Consider the following 26,481-nt stretch of genomic DNA (forward strand, 5'->3'; position numbering starts at 1 on the left):
GTGTGTGGGTTTTTGTTTCGATGGCGCATCAGTCATGTCAGGGAACAGAGGAGGGGTACATGTCCTACTAAAGCAAACATTTAAGCAAGCGGTATATGTGCATTGCAACTCCCACTGTCTGAATTCGGTTCTGTGCACCGCAGCAAACGTGTCGGAACACGTCAGTACTTTTTTTAGACACGGTAAATCAGCTACACACATTTATGAGTGGATCCCACAGACATGCTGGACTCATAGAAGTACAGAAAGAGTTGCATCCCGAAAGACCATGCATCGAGCTAGAAAGATCCACGGGTGTACGGTGGAGTTCAAAATCAGTGTCTGTGAGTAAAGTGCTGTTACTGCTAGATGTCATTTTAGAGGTTCTTGCAGAGTTTTCAGAGGCTTGTGGACAAACCAAATTAGAAGCCGATGCCCTCTTACAACAAATCCAGAACAACAAGTGTTTATTCCTTATTCGTGTTACAAAGCTCTACATTATCTGTGACGGACTGTATTGGTTTAACTGAAATCCTTTTCTACGTTCAGAGATAACTCAGGAGGAGACTTCGATAAAATTCTCACGCTAACTGAAGAGATGATGGTTAAGCATGATATTAGTAATTGGGATGTGAGCGCATCACGGCAGCGAAAACTGCCTGTACAATTCGCAGACAAGTGTAGTCACAACTTCATTAGGGAAAACAACAATATTCTAGACAGACAGATTACTGAGTTGAACTCAAGATTTCAACAAGACACATACGGGATCATGCAAGCGGCAGCCTCCTTTTCCAAAGAATCCCAAACCTGCGGCCTTAAAGAGCAGCTGAAGACCACATGCAATCATTCTGCAATATCAATTGAGGATGCTGAATTCACTGTTTTTATTCAGCAGTTGAGTTGCAAAAGTAACATGGGAAAGAGTGACTTTTCCTCCATAATGAGTGTACTTGACAGCTGCCCTGATGATGTTTTCCCTAATATAAACTCTGTTAAGGATCATTGTCACACTTCCAATGTCCTCATGCAGTGTGGAGAGACTTTTCTCAACAACAACAACTAGGATAAAAAATTGTCTTCCCACATCAATGACAAACGCCTGGCTGAACCACTTCAGTTTGCTGTCTTTTGAGAGTGAATTTACAGATACATTGGATTATGATGAAATCATCACCATATTCATCTCAAAACCTCACCGTTTGCGCCTTGTGATGTAGGTCACGCCTTATGATACGTCTACGAAAGGTAAGGTACCATTTTATAGTACTACTGCCCGCCGTGGTATAAATTGTAACATCAAATATAGGCTTGTAAACCCAATGAGATTAAAGTGCGTCTGAAGATGAGTTTTGTGTTGTTGGCAAGTTGGCAACTGGTCTAAAGTTACTGTCTTATTTAATATGCTGGGATAGGTCATTATTTGTAGATGTAACGAGGCTGCTCCAAGTACCATGCACTAGTATAAAATTATTGTATTACGAAAATAATATACGGTGCAATCGCTAAATAAATTAAATAAATAAGTATAAAAAATGTCTATCCAGATTTTTTAGGCCTATCCAAAATATATATATATGCCTACGCCCCTGCTTCAGTGACATTTAACTTGCCATGAAAATCCATGGAAAACTCCATCCAGCAGATCTTGTTTACAATCGGATGCAAATATACTGTTGGGGAAGAGGGCTCCACCCCTCTTCCTCAGAGTGTGCCAGAGAATCCTATAACTGGCTCAGGCTGAAATGACATTAAATACTTTTTTGAAAATGAATGATGCTGCTGAGGTTTTTCATTGATACAGCATATTTCAAATTCCATAGAATAGGATAGTGTAGCACAGTTCCTCCTGAATCTTTGCCATCTCTTTTAGTATTAGTCCTCTGAATTCCCCACTCAGCAGGCATCTTCTCAGACCTTCAGTAAGGTCAACTGGGACCACCATGCTTCCAAACCTTATGAATCATTAAGAATGTGTGTTGGCCTGCTGAACTTTGCTCACCCTGCTTCACAAAGCGGCCAGCAGTGAACAACTCCAGGACAACACGCTACTATAGCGTCATGCAGCTCTCTCTCTCTCTCTGTTGCCTTTAGAACAGAGAACGTTTTATTTTCTGTGAGCTATGGGAGGACTGGCGACCCTTTTTCTGGAGTATCGCAGGCAGGTCAGATTTTGTACGTGTCATGTTCAGTGGCGTGTATTCATGAAGGCCAACGGAAGCCAGCCCCCCCCCCATTTTTTAGCTCTTTTGTCTCTCTGTGTTCCATAATTTTCCTTCAATTGGCAAGAGGCTGAATGTATCTCACAGGAGAAAGCATCCGAACGAGCGAAACAGCACCCCTCTGCCTCTCTACGTGTAGGCCATCTATCTGATGCTGTCTGGTCCAAACAAGTATGACATTGTTGCCGTCCATATCATTGAAGGCATGAGAAGCCAGCGAGCACATGGCCTCCCTTGACAAGAAAAATATACAAAATTTGCCAATCAGCATTGAGCTAAACTGAGCGAGCTCAACTATGAATGGTCCTGGCGAAAGAAAAAAAAAGTGTCAAAGGAAGCCTGCTTGGATTTGGCGTCTCTCCTATCAAGTTGCTTTGAGAGCATACATCATTAACAGAAACAACTTGAATTGTTGCATCTCGTTGTGTTGTTGTCCTCCAGTGGCTATCTAGCTAGTTAAAATTGGCCCCTAAATTCGCCATGGATGGAGAGACGGATTTGGACGGTTTAACTTAATTCTCTGTACTGGCAAATGATTATAACGGTGGTTCTGATCCAACCATGAATTCAAATATTGTTGTGCCCCTAACCTGAGAGGATGGAAGTTCAATATGTACAGTAGCTAGATGTAGAAGGCTAATGGTAACTAGCTAACGTTGCCTGTGAATGGAAGTTAGGCTGGTGAGCAAATATTTTAGCCAGGTAGCCTAGGACAACAAAAAATAAAAGCATGTACTGTATGACAGAGTGACAAACCATTTTGTCAACATGAAAGAGAGGAGGACGGCATTGGCGTTTCTCTACAAGTAGAGTGAGTCAACACGTTTTTCTACTTGCACGAGCACATACACACGCGCGCAAACAGAAATCAGAATCATGGATAGCCACATCATATTCAGCTTATGTTGATTGGACAAACATTTTTGTGGTATCTTTTAGTTGTCACTGCATTAGACTAAACAGAGGTGATTTGATGATGATGAAATGTTGAAGTTGAAATGGTGCTGGAATAGTGGAGGCAGCTCCTGTTTTCTTTGCGACTTGCGGTAACTCTCTGTGGTTTTAAATAAATAGTTGTTTAGTGGACCGAAAATGTCGAAAACATTAACTTGCTTAACCATGCTGTAGGTATTGTAACCGTCTGTTACATGCAATATGCTTCCTGGACTTCACCGGATAGAAGTTGCTATCCGGTTTTGTGATGGAACAAAGTTGTGGTAAAATGTATTCTGACGCTGTCTTCTTATTGTAATGGCCTTTAGGCATATATATATCACAATCGCAAGGCATATGAATTAACAGCAAATAATGCAATAATCCCAACACACTTCTTGGGGGGGGGGCTTGGCTTCCCCAACGATTTTACCCATGCACTGCTGCTGGGTCATGTTTGGGTTTCGACCTGAGAGCACAGGTAGGTGAGATTCTTCCTGAAATCACTGAAATGGATCAATTAGCTCAGTTGATGAAGTGAAATGTCTTGTTGCAGATATTTGCCTACCAATTGAGGCTATACCTTTGTGCAGCTTGGTTTGAAATGCAAGTCATTCCCAATTCTCCATCTGACAGAACAAACCGCTGTTGAAATCTGCTCTGTGTGTGGGGAAGGAAGGTGGGGCGCAGTGGACCTGTCTGCCACTTTCAACACAGTCCCTTTGCATTAGCTTGGGAAATGAGAAGTGTGTATGTGTTTGTTTGTGTGTGTTTGTGTGTGTGTGTTTGTGTGCATGTGTGTGTGTGTGTGTGTGTGTGTGTAAAAGTGTGAGGGGCCGGGAATAGTCACAGTACTCCCCCACCACTCTGACTAGGTGATTGATGCGGGCTGGGCCCGGAGTGTGTTGAGCGGCGAAGGAGGCCAGACGGAGCAGCCTGCTTTCCAGCTACCTGCCATCCGTCACATGTGATCTCAGCAACATCGGCCCATCGGCCAAGCCAGGAGTGGGATTACCTCCAATGGGCCGTAAAATGGTCCGTTTGGACAAGATACATAAACCTTTCCACACAGGGATAAGGAGCTTAAGAAGCACAAGTGACAGAGAGTTGGATGCTAGGTATTATATGGCACAGTATACGGATGTAAACTGATATGTATTCTGTCATACATTCTGTCATACAGTATCATTATAATGATATCCGTTTCTGACCATCTGTTTCCACCTTGCACTTGTGGATGTACAGAGACTCCTACAGTATGCAATGTATTTCTACTATTAATCATAAAAGAAAAGGTATGATACAGTGGTTGCCGTAGGTCTCCCTACGAGCACAACTGCTCTTTGTTTACAACACAGCTGTGGCAGCTGTCAATCACCCACTCTCTGGCACGCTAATTGCCATGGCGACATGTGTGTGACCGGGAGCGAGAGCCTTTTTATTGGAGAGCGTCATGCTGTCACGCCAGAGGGGGGCCGTCGGTACCGAGAGCCTATGACAGGGTAGCTATAGGAGTCAGAAATGAACGGTGGACACACTGGCTCCAGTACAAACACATTATACAATAAGTATTGCCTGCAGGAAAACGTACACATGTGGTTCATGGCATACGGCTCCACAAATATACTGTAGAGCTGGGACGATAAACAGAACATTTTTGACACCAGCCACTTATCGAGGGCATTTTACTAATATAGATAATACACTGCTCAAAAAAATAAAGGGAACACTTAAACAACACAATGTAACTCCAAGTCAATCACACTTCTGTGAAATCAAACTGTCCACTTAGGAAGCAACACTGATTGACAATAAATTTCACATGCTGTTGTGCAAATGGAATAGCCAAAAGGTGGAAATTATAGGCAATTAGCAAGACACCCCCAATAAAGGAGTGGTTCTGCAGGTGGTGACCACAGACCACTTCTCAGTTCCTATGCTTCCTGGCTGATGTTTTGGTCACTTTTGAATGCTGGCGGTGCTTTCACTCTAGTGGTAGCATGAGACGGAGTCTACAACCCACACAAGTGGCTCAGGTAGTGCAGCTCATCCAGGATGGCACATCAATGCGAGCTGTGGCAAGAAGGTTTGCTGTGTCTGTCAGCGTAGTGTCCAGAGCATGGAGCAGGAGACAGGCCAGTACATCAGGAGACGTGGAGGAGGCCGTAGGAGGGCAACAACCCAGCAGTAGGACCGCTACCTCCGCCTTTGTGCAAGGAGCCTGTAGTGTGGTTTTCCACTTTAATTTTGAGTGTGACTCCAAATCCAGACCTCCATGGGTTGATAAATTTGATTTAGATTGATCATTTTGTGTGATTTTGTTGTCAGCACATTCAACTATGTAAAGAAAAAAGTATTTAATAAGAATATTTCATTCATTCAGATCTAGGATGTGTTATTTTAGTGTTCTCTTTATTTTTTTGAGCAGTGTATATAGTTTGAAATTAAATAAGTCTGCTAATATGGGCACAAACACACACACTTTCGCGTTAACATATAAGAGGGTCTCCTCATTCACCTCTCTCTGACATGGAATGGGGGGGAAAAAACATATTGCAATTGGGCTAATTGATACAGAAGCCTTCCCATTTCCACCTGCTCAGTAGGTACACTGCTCGATCAGTAGACCTTTACCCATAAACCCCTTCTCTTTGAATTAAACCCACACTCCTCCGATCCAAAACAGCGCCTCATCAACTCTCTAATAGGTCTCTGGATGTGGACTGAGTGATCCCTCCAAGTCTTAATGCAAAGCACAGAGGAACGAAAGCTCATCATACAGTGGTTACTGCTGAGGAATGTATATGGTATGTATAGCATGTTATTTTGGGAGGAGTTAAAGGGAAATTTCAAAAATGTTCAACATCATATTCATCATCTCCAGCACCACCCCAACATGTGGAAATGTTTCAATGTTTTGTCATAAAAAAGGTAGAGGAAGATGAGTGTTTCCAATGACATCATCAACCAATTAGTAGACAATTAGTAGGCAATGCTTACTCATAATTGGTTAAAATCACACCGATGATGTCATTGGAAACACCTATTTTACTCTATATCTTCTACTACAAAACCTAGACACGCAAAATGTTCACATGTGTTGATGTTGGAGTGGTCCTGGAGTTGATGAATATGAGGTTTCAATATTTTGAATGTTTTCTTTAAGGTAAAGAGGGGCTGTGGGAGTTATCATGGCGAAGGAGAGTGATTATGGACCTCAATATAGTAGACATGCAAATTAACACTGGTAGTTACATGATAATGATCTTCATAGTGATAACCGCTATGATGTCCTGTCATAAACCATTCAGCTTGCTATGGCTACACCAATGACAAGGTGACATTTCAAGATTTGACTTATCCCATAGTTTTCATGAGATACTGAAATAAGATCCAGCATGCTTTAACCTTCATACATGTAGCAGTTTCAGGAGGTGCATGGATTTCTATGACATTTAAAAACGCAACATTTGCAGGCATGATGTCGAAGTGTGTGTGTGTGTGTGTGTGTGTGTGTGTGTGTGTGTGTGTGTGTGTGTGTGTGTGTGTGTGTGTGTGTGTGTGTGTGTGTGTGTGTGTGTGTGAGTCTGTGTGTGTGTGTGAGTCTGTGTGTGTGTGTGAGTCTGTGTGTGAGTGTGTGAGTCTGTGTGTGTGTGTGCTTCAGCTAAGATGCCAGCTCAGACTACAGTACGTGTGAAGGCTCAGGGGAAATAAGAGGATATTAAGCCAGTGCATGTTTTGTTTGACAGAAGAGAAAAACAACAGTTTTGTGAGAATTGCTAAACATAGCACCATCTTGACACCACACGTATTCTCATTAGACACATTCAGATAGACACAAACACACACAATCACACACACACACACACACACCTTTGAGCAGTCTGGTCCGCAAAAGGCAATGCCCTGGGTGATGTCCAATGGCCAGCCTCTAAACGGTACTGAGATAAACACTGAGACCAAACACTGAGCTAAACAGCCTACCAGGCAGGGACTGTGGCGACTAGCACAAGACAGCTTGTGACATATTGCTCTGATCATACACACATATCAACACACACGCGCGCACACACACACTCCTAAAACGTACAGTTGGCGTACACACTCTGATAAGCAAAGGGGCAAGGAGAGCAGAGATGAGGAGAGCATAGGCAGAGGATGGACACCCACTCTCAGCCTTTTGACAGGCCCATAACAGCCCCAGGGGGGAGAAGGCCTAAATAGCTTCATGGCTGATATAATAAAGCTCAGGCCCATCATAATTATGCCGTGTGGTGAGATACTGATCTGTCCTCCACTGATCTGACCCATTACCTCTTATTATAGTTATTGCTTTCCTTTTCTATGTGCTGTATTGCGATGACTTTTTTGCTGAAGCCAACAATGTATAGTTTCTTGTTCAGGTACACCAACAACTTGCATTTAATTACCAGCCAAGGTTTGAGATCAATTCCCATTCGTATTTAAACTCAAGAGCTCTGGATTTACAGTATCTGACAACCCTTCTGTCATCCCATACTTCCCTGACTGAATCTGTTTCCTTGCTGCTTTTGCTTTCTGCCTCATACAGACATGGGAAACTAAAATGTGAAAGAATGCCTTGGGGCATGTGTATTAAAGTCTTCAAAGCATTTTCATGTAAATTCAGAGTTCCAACATTATCCACATGGCCAATTAACGGGACAGTGCTTAAGGAAGGCCCGTACAGACAACGCCGGAGGCTACTGTTAAATCCACACGTGTTCTGTGATCTCTCCACGAACAGTATCACGGACAACAGCCCAAACTTTGCATTTGATGTTCTTAACTGGCTGGCCCTGTGGAGTTATGGCCATGGGAAATTAGATTTCTCAGCAGTGTCCACTTTGGACTTTGGTGCTCTTCGAATACCATTGGGGTGCCATTACATTGCCTGGCTAATTCACGTAATAAGGTCTGATACAAAAGTCTGGTTGCGCTAAAATGAATTATTTTCTATCCCTTCCAACCCAAATCTCTCACACATGATACACCCCAGTGTGGCATAACAGGCAGAGCAAATAATCAGTGTTGTTTGCTTAATCCCAATCCCTTTGCTCAGTGTCATTGTCTGGCCCCTAATCAGTTGTACTGTAGAATGGGGGTGGGGGTGGGCGGAGGAGGAGGAGGAGCAGGGGCCCTCATTCGTTGACATAGGGCCCTACTTGGGATGACACAATGTTTATAACACCGGGGAAATCCCTCAAGGGAACAGGAGAATTCGCTATTTTTATCGAGCAATCTGGAACTATGGCTGGAGATGAAAGAGTAAGCACCTTTTTTTTCCTCCTGTAGAAGGAGAACCAAGCGGAGAAGCTGTCACTGTTAATAACAGATAAATATGTTACTCACTGACGTTCTGCTAAAATATCACCTACTTTCCCAGGGCTGCATGGGGGAGTATATACCTTCCACATCAAAAAAAGACAAAGTAACATCTTTGAGAAAGCATAGTTAGACTCGAAAAACAGACTGATTTTCTTTATCTCAGTTGATCATTGATGACTGTGATTAGCATTTTCCTTTAAATTCCTTGTGCGTGTGTTAAATGTTGATGCTTTGTTATTTAAGTGTTCATACATTGTCATTCAATTTTGTCCTATTTAGTGCTATATCCAACACATTCTATGTACATTATCTGGTGCAAAATGGCTAGCTTCCAGCACCCAAATCACAAGTTTGGCATCATGTAGGCCTATTTGTGTCACAGGAACCCATGGGATCTCAACATAATATTCCACTTCATATTCAGAGAGCGCCAGCCTATCTCAAAGTGTCTTTGGCTGGCTTTTGTGGGAGCTGTCAGTGTAATTGCTAGATAATTGTGGAGAAAAGCTGTTTTCTCCTGCTCTTCGAAAGGTAATTTGTGGGTCTTGCCTGAAGACAAAGTCAACAAAAGCTTGATTAAATTGTTGATGTGTTCAATAGTTTTTGCCATTGTCTGTGTTTGATGCTCATTTTCGGGAGGGCGCGGGTCCCATCACTCACTTATACTAATTCATCCCTTGTTTGCTATTTCAGCACAATCGATTTTGCCTCAACTAAAGTGAAGTCCTTACCATACCCTTGTAGACCTTTAATTGGTTATCTCATTAAAAACACACTCAATTAGAGAGACAATGAATCCGATGTCCAATGATGCTACTCAACTAATGCTAATGCTAACACTGCAAAACCCAACCCTTCGAGCATGCTCAGTGTGTTTCAGAGCTCCCCTTTGGGTGGTCACCCAGACGAGATCCAAACGGCATTAGCCATGTTATTTTGACACCCATTTTGGCTGGGTCTGGTTGCTACACGTTGCTGGTGAGCACACCAGATGAATTGTCCTGCGATGACATGAAGATGGATCACTTCTTTTCACAGCTATCAGTGTAAGGCAGGCCTCCGTCTCATGCTATTACACTGAGGCCATGAGGATGCATACAGCATAAGACATCATCAATGGTTACCACCACTAAACATTATAAATTATCAGGTACCTTGAATTTATAAGTGATTCTTCCCATAAATCCATTATAGCCTAACTAAACATTCAATGGATAGATATCGCTAAAAGCCTGTGTATCCGTATCTATCCATATCCTTTTGTCATCTGTAGCCTGCCTATGAGTCTAAACAGCTTTTCAACATTGGAACTGCGGTGCCATCATACGTTTTCCCAAATGTATCACTGAGAAAGATTAATGGAGCAGACTGAGGCATGTTGGTTTCTCATTCCTCTTCATGGAGTTTGTGTTAGCTCAGGGCAGCAGGTCGCTGGAACACAGATTGCCTTATTAATTCAGAAGCATTAGGGGGACAGGGAACACCACAGCATGATAGAGATGACAGTGTGAGGCAATGATAACCTTGTGAACCAAGGTGAGAATTAACCAAAAAACACATTGAAAGAAAAGACCTGAAATGTCAGAAGCGGCTTACCCACTCAGGAACGATAAAGTTGGTCGTGGCACACTGGAAAAACTAAGCGTGTCTCCCAATATGTTTACTACCATGCTGTACACTGTCATACTCTAAGCTCGTTCTCTGATGACGTTCTCTTGCGCATGTTCTTGTTAAGATGAGAGTGTGGAGGAAGCAACACATTTTACACTTGAGAAGCATTCGCAGATTAAACAAGATAGCTACATAAAGCAAACACAAACGTTTAACTTCAGAATTATCAGCTAGCTATATGTGAATCATTTTAATCTAGCTAGCTAGTTAGTTTTACATGTCAAAAAAAAACAACCTAAAACGAATCCAACTGGGCAAAACCTGGTTGAATCAACGTTGTTTCCACGACATTTCAACAACAAATATTCAATGTGATAACATAGACAGGTTGGTTGTTTAGCAACAAAAACGAGTGGTGCGCAACTATGAGGCAAAACAGACGGGTTGGCTTAGATTGTTGACAACATGCAAGATATATTTTGTCTCTAATGTTTATTGAAAACATAAATACATTTGCACAATGAGCACTTGTTGTCTCTCAAATACATTGTTACAGTTGTTGGTTAGTTAGCTACCACATTTTTTTGCGATATTAGCATTGAGCTGAAATCAGTCAAAACACCTCAAAACAAGACATGGTATCAATAACAAGATGAAACGAGCTGAAATGAGCCTCTTATGATTCCCTTCATGGCAGTTTCTTGTAATTTTGCTAACAATCTGGCCATCCAGAACCACAACAACACGTTGACTTCTGCCCCATGGAAGCACGCATATCGTTTTCATGACATTGTCTATTGAATCAACGTGGAAAACTGATTGGATTTGCAAAAAGTCATCACCATAAGGAAATTTCCTATTTTTTTCACACAATTTTTAACCTATATTCAATGAAATTATTACATTTTTTTGTTGATTTCACATTGAATTCACTTTAATTGACAACTCAACCAAATGTAAATCAAAACAAGATGTTAAATTGACGTATGTTACCAGTGGGATGTTTGTATACAGTATGCACGGTAGATTTTCAACGTTAGCTACACATTTTTCATGGGTAGCTAGCTAGCTACCAATTCTTCGTCAGTTAGCCTACGATCTACGCAGACTACTGTGGATATTTTAGGCAGTTAAACATGTCAAAATGAACACAACATGTATTCATTAACAAATCAAGATAAAATATTGAAGACCGACAACATACTGTACATAAGATGTGAGTGGGCAACTTTTCATTCCGAAGTTGGAGTTAATTTTCTCTCGCTTCATCTAAAAAAAACACCCGCCATAATTTTCAATAAATTTTGCATAATATTTTACGTGGTTGCATCATATTACATTAACAATCCTGGGAATATTTCAGTTGAAGCTTGCTTCGATGCTTGCTTCTTAATGTGTACAAATGGAGTTCACATCTGAGAACTGTCCTCCGTGCTCTGTTTGGACTCCCTGCTCCATTCCCTGCTCCAATTAGCGTGAAGCACGGAAGTATGCATACTGAGAAACACTTGAAGTCTCTGTTACAATATCCACACTAGCATACGACCTGAATGAGACAATGTGTTCGACATTCAATGTGATATCCTAGTATGGACATGAGGATGTAGCCTGAGACTTTATGTTACAAGAACAGCACATATCAGAACTCAAGTTCCATGAAATACTAGGTTAACTCACTGCCAGGTTTGAGGTCAATTCCATTTCAATTCCAGTCAATTAAAAAAGTACACAACTCCAATTCCAAAGTTTCCTCATTGAAAAGCATTGAAAATTGTTTGATTTTGAATTTCAGTGTACTTTCTGAATTGACTGGAATTTAAATGGATTTGACCCCAACCCTGCTCACTGTTGCCTGTTGATTTGAGGCCAGCCAGTGCAGCCAAACACTAGGTACGACCATTTCTCCACAGTCAGTCTCTGTGACTGAGAGCCTTGTGAAGCCTGCAGTCACTGTTATTCTGCTGGGTCAATCATTCAAGCTATGTGTCACCACATCCACTGGGCTCCAGCAGCCAGTCCCTGTGGGATTCACCACTTGTTCTGTGCAATAAGCTAAGTGATTGAGACATTCATCATCATTTTTATGTACTTGCATGAAAGGTGCCCCCGGGGCAAAGTTCAAGACTTTTGAAGAACACTGAAGCACAAGAATGAAAGGGCCATTAGTGGGAGATGAAGAAAAAGGGAAAAAGGAAAATGTCAAGTATGACAGGTTTGACTCCTATTTGCTTCCCGATTGAAGGCCCATCTTGTTTGTAAATGTTTCTGCAGCGATAGCAAGTACATTATGGCTTACTAGTATGGCTGCAAACATTGTGTATCCATTAGAATATATATATATATATATATATATATATATACAGTGGGGAGAACAAGTATTTGATACACTGCCGATTTTGCAGGTTTTCCTACTTACAAAGCATGTAGAGGTCTGTAATTTTTATCATAGGTACACTTCAACTGTGAGAGACGGAATCTAAAACAAAAATCCAGAAAATCACATTGTATGATTTTTAAGTAATTAATTTGCATTTTATTGCATGACATAAGTATTTGATACATCAGAAAAGCAGAACTTAATATTTGGTACAGAAACCTTTGTTTGCAATTACAGAGATCATACGTTTCCTGTAGTTCTTGACCAGGTTTGCACACACTGCAGCAGGGATTTTGGCCCACTCCTCCATGCAGACCTTCTCCAGATCCTTCAGGTTTCGGGGCTGTCGCTGGGCAATACGGACTTTCAGCTCCCTCCAAAGATTTTCTATTGGGTTCAGGTCTGGAGACTGGCTAGGCCACTCCAGGACCTTGAGATGCTTCTTACGGAGCCACTCCTTAGTTGCCCTGGCTGTGTGTTTCGGGTCGTTGTCATGCTGGAAGACCCAGCCACGACCCATCTTCAATGCTCTTACTGAGGGAAGGAGGTTGTTGGCCAAGATCTCGCGATACATGGCCCCATCCATCCTCCCCTCAATACGGTGCAGTCGTCCTGTCCCCTTTACAGAAAAGCATCCCCAAAGAATGATGTTTCCACCTCCATGCTTCACGGTTGGGATGGTGATCTTGGGGTTGTACTCATCCTTCTTCTTCCTCCAAACACGGCGAGTGGAGTTTAGACCAAAAAGCTCTATTTTTGTCTCAACAGACCACATGACCTTCTCCCATTCCTCCTCTGGATCATCCAGATGGTCATTGGCAAACTTCAGACGGGCCTGGACATGCGCTGGCTTGAGCAGGGGGACCTTGCGTGCGCTGCAGGATTTTAATCCATGACGGCGTAGTGTGTTACTAATGGTTTTCTTAGAGACTGTGGTCCCAGCTCTCTTCAGGTCATTGACCAGGTCCTGCCGTGTAGTTCTGGCTGATCCCTCACCTTCCTCATGATCATTGATGCCCCACGAGGTGAGATCTTGCATGGAGCCCCAGACCGAGGGTGATTGACCATCATCTTGAACTTCTTCCATTTTCTAATAATTGCGCCAACAGTTGTTGCCTTTTCACCAAGCTGCTTGCCTATTGTCCTGTAGCCCATCCCAGCCTTGTGCAGGTCTACAATTTTATCCCTGATATCCTTACACAGCTCTCTGGTCTTGGCCATTGTGGAGAGGTTGGAGTCTGTTTGATTGAGGTTGTGGACAGGTGTCTTTTATACAGGTAACGAGTTCAAACAGGTGCAGTTAATACAGGTAATGAGTGGAGAACAGGAGGGCTTCTTAAAGAAAAACTAACAGGTCTGTGAGAGACGGAATTCTTACTGGTTGGTAGGTGATCAAATACTTATGTCATGCAATAAAATGCAAATTAATTACTTAAAAATCATACTATGTGATTTTCTGGATTTTTGTTTTAGTTTCCGTCTCTCACAGTTGAAGTGTACCTATGATAAAAATTACAGACCTCTACATGCTTTGTAAGTAGGAAAACCTGCAATATCGGCAGTGTATCCAGGTGTATCCTGGCTCCAGGTCATCTACAAGGCTATGCTAGGTAAAGTGCCGCCTTATCTCAGTTCACTGGTCACGATGGCTACACCCACCCGCAGCACGCTCTCCAGCAGGTGTATCTCACTGATCATCCCTAAAGCCAAAACCTCATTTGGACGCCTTTCCTTCCAGTTCTCTGCTGCCTGCGACTGGAACGAATTGCAAAAATCTCTGAAGTTGGAGACTTTTATCTCCCTCAACAACTTTAAAAATCTGCTATCCGAGCAGCTAACCGATCGCTGCAGCTGTACATAGTCCATCTGTAAACTACCCACCCAATTTACCTACCTCACCCCCCATACTGCTTTTATTTATTTACTTTTCTGCTCTTTTGCACACCAGTATCTCTTCTTGCACATGATCATCTGATGATTTATCACTCCAGTGTTAATCTGCTAAATTGTAATTATTCGATTTATTGCCTACCTCATGCCTTTTGCACACATTGTATATAGATTCTCTTTTTTTTCTACCATGTTATTGACTTGTTTATTGTTTACTCCATGTGTAACTCTGTGTTGTCTGTTCACACTGCTATGCTTTATCTTGGCCAGGTCGCAGTTGCAAATGAGAACTTGTTCTCAACTAGCCTACCTGGTTAAATAAAGGTGAAATAAAAAATAAAATAAAAAGTATCAAATACTTGTTCTCCCCACTGTATATATGCTGTATTTAATACATTTCATATGCATTGAGTCTTTACAACATTACTGATACAGTTATATAGAGATCCAATCGGTCCAAGCAGCCTGGCTGTTAAGCTAATGGATGGTTGGTTCACAGCCTAGAATCCATGACCAAATTGATTGTCATATATTGTCCTTGACAGGCCAAGTAGCATTGGCATTGGCCTAAGCAGATTGATGCCTCCACCCTGTAGGCATTGGCCTTCTTGTATTCAACGGTGATATACATTTATTTACAAATGTTAACTGAATATAGCTTGGTCACCCCTTTTCCTAGCCTGATGTACCAGCCGGTGATAGCTAGCTACAGATAAAGTTTGAGCAAGTTTGCTAAAGCAGGAAAAGAATCCTCCAGCAACAGGAAATGTGAATTATTATGTGGATTATAATTAATGGACATTTCTGAATGGATTGATACATTTTTCATACGGGAAAATCAAGTCTGAGATTCCAAAGTGGAATCTACAAACTTCAGAAGCCTTTTTTAACCTCAAAGAAACTACAAGTTTTGCATTTCCTGCATTACAGGAGAGTTCTCCTGCTACAGGGTGATCAAATTAAGATCCTACATCTCTAATGCACCCTCTGGTAGAATGGAATGTAATTATTTGGAAAGGGTCCTCCTAAGGACCGCTGCGAGTCGGAATGTTGAATAAAATTACATTTGAACTTACTAACATTTGAACTTACTTACTGATTGTCTGGGTGTTGGTCCTTATGCTGCTTGAAATGTGAGACAATATATGCACAGGAAAGTATTATTAAAGCAACTTTTAAAACCGCTGGTAGTGCGGTCAGATTTCTATCATCTGAAGTATGAGTAAAACGAGCTAGCTATCACTGGCTGGTCCACCAGACTACCCTTCTCCCAATATTACTTCCTCATGCCTTGCTGTAATTTTCATTGCAAAGGAAAAGGTGCAAGACTCGCTCACCTTCATCAGAGTTCCTACATTTTCATAATCAGACCATATGCAGAAATGTAAGCCGGAAGAGGTCAAAAGAAATCTAACATCTGACATTAACTCGGGTGGATCTCAGAATTCAGAATGTGCAGGATGATTGTACAAGGACACTTGGTGGATGCAAACAATTCCATACAGATTTATGCATGTTGATGTTGGAAGGAGAAGACAGTGTACTTTAACTGATCATCGTGGTTGTTTTCTGATTCTAAGAGGCCTCAGAGAAACTGTTCCTGAGCCACCATGCAGCGAAGCCCCTTTCATTACCACCACTTCTCTTTGAAGACATGTATCTCCTTCATGACACATCTAAAAGACAGGCAAGGAGAAAAGGCTCACTAAATATGTACTTTTAGCAAACTTCACGATAGAGAACAAAACTGTGCATGCACGCACACAGACACACATACACAACCACTGATTATTTCAGATATTACAAAGGTAAAACATATTACGGCTTATGCAATCCACTGTATTTGTTTGGCAGTCAGTTATGTTACAAAACAGCTCCTTCAAATGCTCATATTTTCCCAGTCTACTTTACGTAAAGGTTGGCAAAAAATTGAAGACAGTGAAAATGATCAATAAGGACAAAAGCTGGATGAGTCAGTGGGAATAGATCGATTCAAACGGATATGGGGGTTGGATCTTAAAATAGCGATGTCTGGCAGAAAATAAACATTGGTTGTTGTTGTTGGGTTGTTTCTGTTTCTTTGGGTCTTCTTTTTCAGACAAAGAGACAGACTGGGCCTCATTTTGTTTTTTCTCTCTGTGATGAATCAGACATCCGTCTGCCTCCATCTCAGTTTGGGCTAGTTGCATGGTTGGCTGGCCAAACAGCAGCTTGAACAGTGGGGTAAGATATGGGTGGGGTACTGTATTAACCCCTTACATTGTCAAACATTCAATGAAGGGAAACAATCAATTACATTGGCACTATTGTAGTAGGAAAGGAGGAAAATAGCTAACAGAGAAATACCATTATTTGGATAGAGGGGGATACATTGATGATAATTGGGAAATAAGACACTTCAGTCGAAAAACTACCCTTTGTCAAACAATCAATCAATAGCAAATATAACTGCAAGCAGCAATGAATGGGGTTCACAGGATGACGGAAAGGACAGAATAGGAATTCTTTGACAAAGCAAGCACTCTATAATGTAGGGACTATCTTCCTTTATGTGCAATCATCTCTCAATACCATTTTGAAAAACAGAAATACCGTATTTACATAAGTATTCAAACCTTTTGCTATGAGATTCAAAATTGAGCTCAGTTGCATCCTGTTTCCATTGATCATCCTTGAGATATTTCTACAACTTGAAGTCCACCTGAAGTCCACCTGTGGTAAATTCAATTGATTGGACATGATTTGGAAAGGCACACATGTCTATATAAGGTCCCACAGTTGACAGTGCATGTCAGAGCAAAAACCAAACCATGGGGTAGAAGGAATTGTCCGTAGAGCTCCGAGGCAAGATTGTGTCGAGGCACAGATCAAGGGAAAGGGTACCAAAACATTTCTGCAGCACTGAAGGTCCTCAGAACACAGTGGCCTTACATCCTTCTGGAAGAAGTTTGGAATCACCAAGACCCTTCCTAGAGCTGGCCGCCCAGCCAAACTGAGCAATTGGGGGAAGGGGTCTTGGTCAGGGAGGTGACCAAGAACCCGATGGTCACTCTGACAGAGCTCCAGAGTTCCAATGTGGAGATGGGAGAACCTTCCAGAAGGACAACCATCTCTGCAGCACTCCACCAATCAGGCCTTTATGGTAGTGTGGCCAGACGGAAGCCACTTCTCAGTAAAAGGCACACGAAGGCCCGCTTGGAGTTTGTTAAAAGGCACCTAAAGACTCTCAGACCATGAGAAACAAGATTCTCTGGTCTGATGAAACCAAGATTGAACTCTTTGGCCTGAATGCCAAGCATCATCCTGGAGGAAACCTGGCACCATAACTACGGTGAAGCATGGTGGTGGCAGCATCATGCTGTGGGGATGTTTTTCAGTGGCATGGACTGGGAGGATCAAGGGAAAGAAGAACAGAGCAAAGTAAAGAGAGATCCTTGATGAAAACCTGCTCCAGAGCACTCAGGACTTCAGACTGCGGTGAAGTTTCACCTTCCAACATGACAATGACCCTAAGCACACAGCCAAGACAATGCAGGAGTGGCTATGGGACAAGTCTCTGAATGTCCTTGAGTGGCCAAACCAGAACCAGGACTTGAACCCAATCGAACTTCTCTGGAGAGACCTGAAAATAGCTGTGCAGCGACGCTCCCCATTTAACTTGACAGAGCTTGAGAGGATCTGCAGAGAAGAATGGTAGAAACACCCCAAATCCATGTGTGCCAAGCTTGTAGCATCATACCCAAGAAGACTCGAGACTGTAATCGCTGCCAAACGTGCTTCAACAAAGTACTGAGTAAAGGGTCTGCATACTTATGTAAATGTGATATATTTCAGTTTTTTATTTGTAAAAAATCTGCAAATATTTATAAAAAAATGTTTTTTTTGTCATTATGGGGTATTGTGTGTAGATTGATGAGGAAAAAAATGATTTAATTAATTTTAGAAGATGGCTGTAACGTAACAAAATGTGGAAAAGTCAAGTGGTCTGAATACTTTCCAAATGCACTGTATACATAATGTTAATATACCAAATTTCATGGCCCCATGTCCATCTATTCAGCCCTTATAGTCCTGTATTTTGCCATCTAGTAGGGTAGCGTGGCCGACTTTGAATGCAGCAACTAATCATTCTCAAATTCATTAGATGGGTACCCATAGAATTCCAGGCATTGTGCTAATGCTAGTTAGCATCGGCTCGCAAAACTACAGTACCTCGAACTTCCTTCATACTGGACACAGAGACATAAATCACGAAGTATCCCTTTTAACATGTCCCATTGAGTCCCATTGAGACCAATGTCTCTTTTTCGAAGGAGCCCTGCATTACAAGAGCATCAAGCAATTACACAAGTTAGACACAAATACTTCAATTAAGACTGTGTTTTAAAAGACAATTTATCATTGATCCAAATGTCCAGGTATCTATAAGAAAGGACATGCTCCTAGTTATCCAGCAGGTATAATTAAAATATAATTACAATTAAAATGCTCTATGTTGAGGGGTATTTTCCCCAATATCATTATTTGTTGAATGTTTGTGATATTATGTTCGGATATGTTGAAATGCATATGAAATGTGTATGTATTAGCCATTGATATTGAAACTGGTGAAAAGGACTGATTGTTAATTTGTATTAATTGTTCATAGATTAAATACCTATTTAGGTGCTTTTTGGATTACCACAGTGTTTAGGGTTGGGCTTTTAACCTGTTCATGTGAAAACGTGTTTTTGGAACACTTCATATGTGATCAGGTTTTTACATGTATAGTCTCATATTATCACGTTTCTTTACATGTTGTCACATGTTATCACATTAACTTCATATGTACGATCACATAACAAAAATGTTTTTTGGAACACTTCACGTGAAATTCGTGTTTTTTCCGTAAGGGTAAGGCTGAAGTGTAAACTCAGCTGTGTGAGGAAGTTATAGGAACTTATATGCACAATACCTAGTTTGAAGGTACTCTGCCTATTAAGTTTATCTGCTTGTAATCTTGAAAGTCTATACAGTATGTCAGTGTTGTCAATGTCTTGTAAATACTAATGGATCCAGCTCACCATCTATAAATAAATACCACCATTTGCACCTGAATCCTACCTGACTCCTGATTCTTCACACCCCCCTGACAAGACCTACACACCTCAAAACCCTTTTTATTTAGGGTAACAGTGGGATAGTTTCCGTGGAGGATTGTACAGTTTCTGTGTGAAACAGAAGCACGGTAATACAACAAAATGTGTCCTTGTTTTTTATCACATTACAGCACTGTTGAGTACGTCTTGATTACATTGCAGTCCAATGTGCTATTTATAGAGGTAGTCTCCATCACTAGAGAAGCCCCACTCCCCCCTCACCTCTACTTTACCTCATACTGTAGCAGGATCCTATAGAAAAAGCAAGCTGTTAACTGTAACAGATACATTGCTGACATCGACTCATTGATGGCACTACAGTACGTTCAGATGAGTACAGCAGCTGCAGGCAGCAACACAAGGTCTGAGGATAGAGGTGAGTGTCTGTTCTGGAGAAAAATACTGTACCGTCAAGGGTTTATTTCATACGGATTACTATCACATTCACAAAGCTGTCATATAGTTGTCAAGCTCCTATTACATACAGTATGCAAGGCCAGATATATTACAGGGCCAAGGCCAGATATATTACAGGCCCAAGGCCAGATATATTACAGGGCCAAGGCCAGATATATTACAGGGCCAAGGCCAGATATATTACAGGGCCAAGGCCAGATATATTACAGGGCCAAGGCCAGATATATTACAGGGCCAAGGCCAGATATATTACAGGGCCAAGGCCAGATATATTTCAGGGCCAAGGCCAGATATATTACAGGGTCAAGGCCAGATATATTACAGGGCCAAGGCCAGATATATTACAGGGCCAAGGCCAGATATATTTCAGGGCCAAGGCCAGATATATTACAGGGCCAAGGCCAGATATATTACAGGGCCAAGGCCAGATATATTTCAGGGCCAAGGCCAGATATATTACAGGGCCAAGGCCAGATATAGTACAGGGTCAAGGCCAGATATATTACAGGGCATACAAACACAGAGAGAGAAACCAGTTGCACTAACACACATAGACCTATTATTGTGCGCACACACACACACACACACACACACACACACACACACACACACACACACACTGCCAGTCTCCTACTCCAGCCAACTGTCCATGGAGAGATGGAAGTGCTCAGACAAAGAGACAAATTAATTATTCAAGGAGCTCCCTGCAATCCATTACATCACATGTATTATGAAGGAGTCTGATCTACAGTGCCTCTTAAAAATCTATCATTCCCAATGATGATCCTAAAACAGCAGGTTAAAGCATTATGACCATCGACAAAGACTAGCTGATAGCTACAAAAACCTATTAAGTACAGTAGGTGCAAAAATATAACAGTAAAGACAGTCAGTGTACCGTATTGTTGTAGTGTAAAATGAGAAATTTGTTTATATGTTTCTGTACATGATCCAACTCTGGGATTATTGAATTTACTTAATAAAAATGTATGGGTGAAATGAGTAAGCCTCTATTAAAAAAATAGGACAAAATATAGCCAATCCAACAATACAATGACAGGCAACATAATGTGACTATCAAGTGCTGTGATCCATGTACAACATCAATAAAATACAAGAAGTATACTATCTGCCATTGATCAAGTGGTGCAATGATTCAGCATTTACCCATTCATGGCATTCAAGACATTGTAATGTGACTTGCCATCGGCCAGTGTACAGGTTTATGGAAGGCATGAATCATAAAACACACACACGCACACACACACACACATATAGACATACACACACATACGCACATATACACACACACACACACACACACACACACACACACACACACACACACACACACACACACACACACACACACACACACACACGAACACATCAACACACCCACACGCATACACGCACACACACACAAATCAATCAGTCATTCATGCATCCATTAGACATAGCTACCTCCATAGTAGTCAGGTTGCATCGATGGGTCCCAGCAAACCAGCCGTCCGCAGAGCACTGGTCGATGTCAACATCCTGCAGATTGACATCCACTCGAACCACACCCCTAAAAACAGAGGAAGAAACAAGGAAGAACTTTTGTATATCAGAGCGGTGGTAACTCACCAGCACTACCAGCATTACGACCAGGAATACAACTTTCCCGAATCGTATCCTTGTTTGTACCCCCCAGGGCAATTGAACTGATTCCAGAGGCTGAATCAAAACAGCGCCGGCGGAGGAGAGGTACCTGGAGTGGTCTTCTAGTCCAACTTAGGAGGCGCACACACCACCCACCGCTTCCGAGTATATTACTCACCAATTATTTTCAGGATAATAAAGTTGATGAGCTCAGGGCAAGGATTTATTTCCAGAGAGACATCAGGGAATGTAAAATACTCTGTTTCACGGAAACATGGCTCTTTCGGGATATACTGTCTGTGTCCGTCCAGCCAGTTAGGTTCTCAGTTCATCGAGATAGGAATAAATATCTCTCCGGGAAGAAGAAGGGCAGGAGTGCATGTTTCATGATTAACGATTCATGGTGTGATTGTGATAACATACAGTATTACCTCCCAAGATAATTATCTTCGGTTATAGTCACATATATGTATATCCCCCCTCAAGCCGATACCACGACGGCTCTCAAAGAACTTCACTGGACTTTATGCAAACTGGGAACCACATATCCTGAGAACGCATTTATCATAGCTGGGGATTTTAACAAAGCAAATTTGAAAACATTGACTGTGGTACTCGCGCTGCTAAAACACTCGACCACTGCTACTCCAACTTCCGGGATGCCTACAAGGCCCTCCCCTGCCCTCCTTTTGGGAAATCTGATCACGACTCCATTTTGCTCCTCCCTTCCTATAGGCAGAAACTCAAACAGGAAGTACCGGTGCTAAGGACTATTCAACGCTGGTCGGACCAATTGGAATCCATGCTTCAAGATTGTTTTGATCACAAGGACTGGGATATGTTCCGGGTAGCCTCTAAGAATAATATCTACGCATATACTGATACGGCGACTGAGTTTATCAGGAACTGTATATGTTGTACCCACTGTGCCTATTAAAACCTACCAGAAACCAGAAACCGTGGATAGATGGAAGCGTACGTGCAAAACTGAAAGTGCCAACCATTGCATTCAACCATGGCAAGGTTACTGGGAATATGACCGAATACAAACAGTGTAGTTATTCCCTCCATTAAGGTAATCAAACAGATAAAACGTCAGTATAGAGACAAAGTGGAGTCGCAATTCAACGGCTCAGACACGAGACGTATGTGGCAGGGTCTACAGACAATCACAGACTACAAAGGGAAAACGAGCCACGTCGCGGACACGATGTCTTGCTTCCGGACAAGCTAAACACCTTCTTCGCCTGCTTTGAGGACAACACAATGCCACTGATGCGGCCCGCTACCAAGGACTGTGGGCTCTCCTTCTCCGTGGCCGACGTGAATAAGACATTTAAACGTGTTAACCCTCGCAAGGTGGCATCCCTAGCCGTGTCCTCAGAGGATGCACAGACCAGCTGGCTGGAGTGTTTACGGACATATTCACTCTCTCAGTCTACTATCCCAGTCTACTGTCCCCACATGTTTCTAGATGTCCACCATTGTTCCTCTACCCAAGAAAGCAAACGTTTCTGAACTAAACTATCGCCCCGTAGCACTCACTTCTGTCATCATAAAGTGCTTCGAGAGACTAGTCAAGGATCATATCACCTCTACCTTACCTGACACACTAGACCCACTTTCATTTGCTTACCGCCCCAATAGATCCACAGACGATGCAATCGCCATCGCACTGCACACTGTTCTATACCATCTGGACAAGAGGAATACCTATATAAGAATGCTGTTCATTGACTATAGCTAAGCATTCAACACCATAGTATCCTCCAAGCTCATCATTAAGCTTGAGGCCATGGGTCTGAACCCCACCCTGTTCAATTGGGTCCTGGACTTCCTGACGGGCCGCCCCCAGGTGGTGAAGTTAGGAAAAAACACCTCCACTTTGCTGATACTCAACACTGGGGCTTGCTCAGCCCCATCCTGTACTCCCTGTTCACCCATGACTGTGTGGCCTCACACGCCTCCAACTCAATCATCAAGTTTGCAGACGACACAACAGTAGTAGCCCTGACTACGAACAAACGAGATAGCCTACAGGGAGGAGGTGAGGGCACTGGAAGTATGGTGCCAGGAAAATAAGCTCTCACAAAAACTCTACAAAACAAAGGAGTTGATCGTGGACTTCAGGAAACAACAGCGGGAGCATCCCCTTATCCATTTAGACAGGACCGCAATGGAGAAGGTGGAAAGCTTCAAGTTTCTCAGTGCAACAGCGCCTTCTTCACCACGCTGTCTTTGTGGGTGGACCATTTCAGTTTGTCAATGACATGTACGCTGAGAAACTTGAAGCAACAGCGCCTCTTCAACCTTAGGAGCCTGAAGAATTTTGTCTTGGCACCTAAAACCCTCACAAACTTTTACAGATGCACAATTGAGAGCATCCTGTCGGGCTGTATCACCGCCCGGTATGGCAACTACACTGCCCGCAACCGCAAGACTCTCCAAAGGGTGGTGCGGTCTGCCCAACGCATCACCGGGGGCAAACTACCTGCCCTCCAGGACACCTACAGCACCCGATGTCACAGGAAGGCCAAAAAGATCATCAAGGACAATAACCACCCGAGCCACTACCTGTTCACCCCGCTTCCATCCAGAAGGCTAGGTCAGTACATGTGCATCAAAGCTGGGACAGAGAGATTGAAAAACAGCTTCTATCTCAAGGCCATTAGATTGTTAAACAGCCACCACTAGCACAGAGAGGCGGCTGCCTCCCTACAGACTTGATATCATTGGCCACTTTAAAACATGGAACACTAGTCACTTTAATAGTGCCACTTTAAGAATGTTTACATACCTCACATTATTCATCTCATATGTATATACTGTATCCTACACTATATGTATATAATGTCTACTATATCCTTCAATATCTATTCTTTACTATCTATTGCATCTTAGCCGCTCTGTTACTGCTCATCCATATATTTTAAACGTATATATTCTTATTCCATTCCTTTACTAGATTGTGTGTATTAGGTTTTGTTGTGGAATTGTTTGATATTACCTGTTAGATACTGCTGCACTGTCGGATCTAGAAGCATAAGCATTTTGCTACACTCGCAATAACATCTGCTAACCATGTGTATGTGACCAATACATTTTGATTTGATTTGATGTTACGAATTTGCAAAACGTATGATATGTTACAAATTCAACTTTGTTGTGGTAAACCATACCAAACGTAACATAGCATACTAATTTCAGTGTCCCGGATTTAGCTTTACTATGTTACGTCTAGTCTATGAGACCAAGCTGGTCTATATGTAAGACAAAAAATGGACACCACTATCCATGTACCATTATCTTGTGATTTTTTTGACCGAGAAAAAAACGAACAAGGTCCCTACACCTGCAGATTTGTTAACTAGGCTTTACCGTGCTTATGATTTCTAATGTTTTTTTTGCCCCCAGTGCCATAGAATAATGCTCCTGTGCAATACACTTTTAGAAAAAAGGAGAACCCTTTGAATAACCATTTTTGGTTCCAGGTAGAATATTTTGGTTCCAGGTAGAACCCTTTTGGGTTCCATGTAAAATCCTTTACACAGGCGGTTCTACATGGAACCCAAAATAGTTTTAACTGGAAGCAAAAAAGGTTGTCCTACGGGAACAGCCAAATAACCCTTTTGTAACCCTTTTTTCTAAGAGTGTGTCAACAACAGATAACAATTTCCAACCCAGCACTCATTCCTAATGACAAGTCATCCTTATACCTCCCTCCTCAACAATAAGAGCTGAGGAAATTAGTATATTTTTCTCATTTGTGGTAATGAAGAGGAGCTATTCCAGTAGACTTCCAGTCATTGCGCTAACGCTAGATAGCAATGGGTTGGGAAACTACCTTCAACTTCCTTCAAACTGCACGCAGAGACATAAAAAGGGATTGATTGACAAAATCTCATACTATCCCTTTAACATGGGAGAATCTCATGAAATAGTGTTTGACCTGTAGTTGGTTAGATCCATGAGGCTTATGAGGACGGTGAGTTCCGATGGGAGAAAGGATATAGGAGGTTGACTGCGCTATTCAGTCACAGTACGCTGCTATCTTTTCACCTTGTTTATTTTTACTCTAGGTGCAGCAGGTGTTTGCACCTGATTTACCTGCACCTGCTGTTGGCAACCTCACTGTGATTTGGAGAACAGCTTGGCACAAGCAGATACCGACAGAGATGAGAAAAGAAAAAAGGTGCAATTTCTCCATCCTCCTATGATGCTACCAGCTGCTGCCAAAACTAGATACCGGTAAACGATATTTTGAAAATAATGCATTTCAATGTTCTGCCTCTGACACAATCATACAATCATTCAGTCTCAACTACCTAAAAAGTAATATTTGGATGTGTACATAAATTGATACTATGTACTAGGACATTAATATTACTCCTAGTACTTCTTCCAGTCACACACACAAGCACGTACACATGTTGCTATGAATGTTGCTGGTGAAGCACCTTCTCCAGGTACAAGTGAACTGGTTTATAGTGTGGACATAATGTGATGTGTGGACAAACACTACCTACCTACAGTATGCCGTTATTTATAACTCTTGCTACGACCTCGCCTGACCCACACCCCCAGCCAGTGCTCAGATAACAAGACATTGCTTTCCCACCAAACAAAAAATTATGTTCTGCCCTCTGGATCCTGAGATAACACACTGTCTGCTCGTCACATCTTGTCCAAAATACCCTGAAAAGCTTCATTTGGATTTTTTCTTCCGAATTTATCCATCTCTTTTTGAGCCTAAGAGAAATACCCCAGGCAATTTTCAGCAGCCGAGCCAAAGCGGCCATATGGTACGCAAAAAGTCTCAAGCACGTGCAGTTTTCCGAAGCGTCCAAATGCCTAGAACCATGGCTCTATCCGACAGAGGCAGTGAATGAATAAAAATGACACCGTTGGAGTGCAATTTAATCTG

The 26,481-nt window shown here is 42.1% G+C and overlaps 1 protein-coding gene across 1 annotated transcript in view; it reads right to left on the reverse strand.

Moving 5' to 3' along the window:
- gpr158a (G protein-coupled receptor 158a) overlaps positions 1–26,481 on the reverse strand; it is a 102,764-nt gene that overhangs the window by 62,900 nt on the left and 13,383 nt on the right. The window contains exon 2 of the mRNA XM_071328800.1: positions 21,378–21,483. Within this exon, the coding sequence (XP_071184901.1) occupies positions 21,378–21,483 (106 nt within the window). The remainder of the gene's footprint in view (positions 1–21,377; positions 21,484–26,481) is intronic.

Source organism: Salvelinus alpinus, chromosome 10 (genome assembly GCF_045679555.1).
Source record: "Salvelinus alpinus chromosome 10, SLU_Salpinus.1, whole genome shotgun sequence".
NCBI classification, from domain to species: domain Eukaryota; kingdom Metazoa; phylum Chordata; class Actinopteri; order Salmoniformes; family Salmonidae; genus Salvelinus; species Salvelinus alpinus.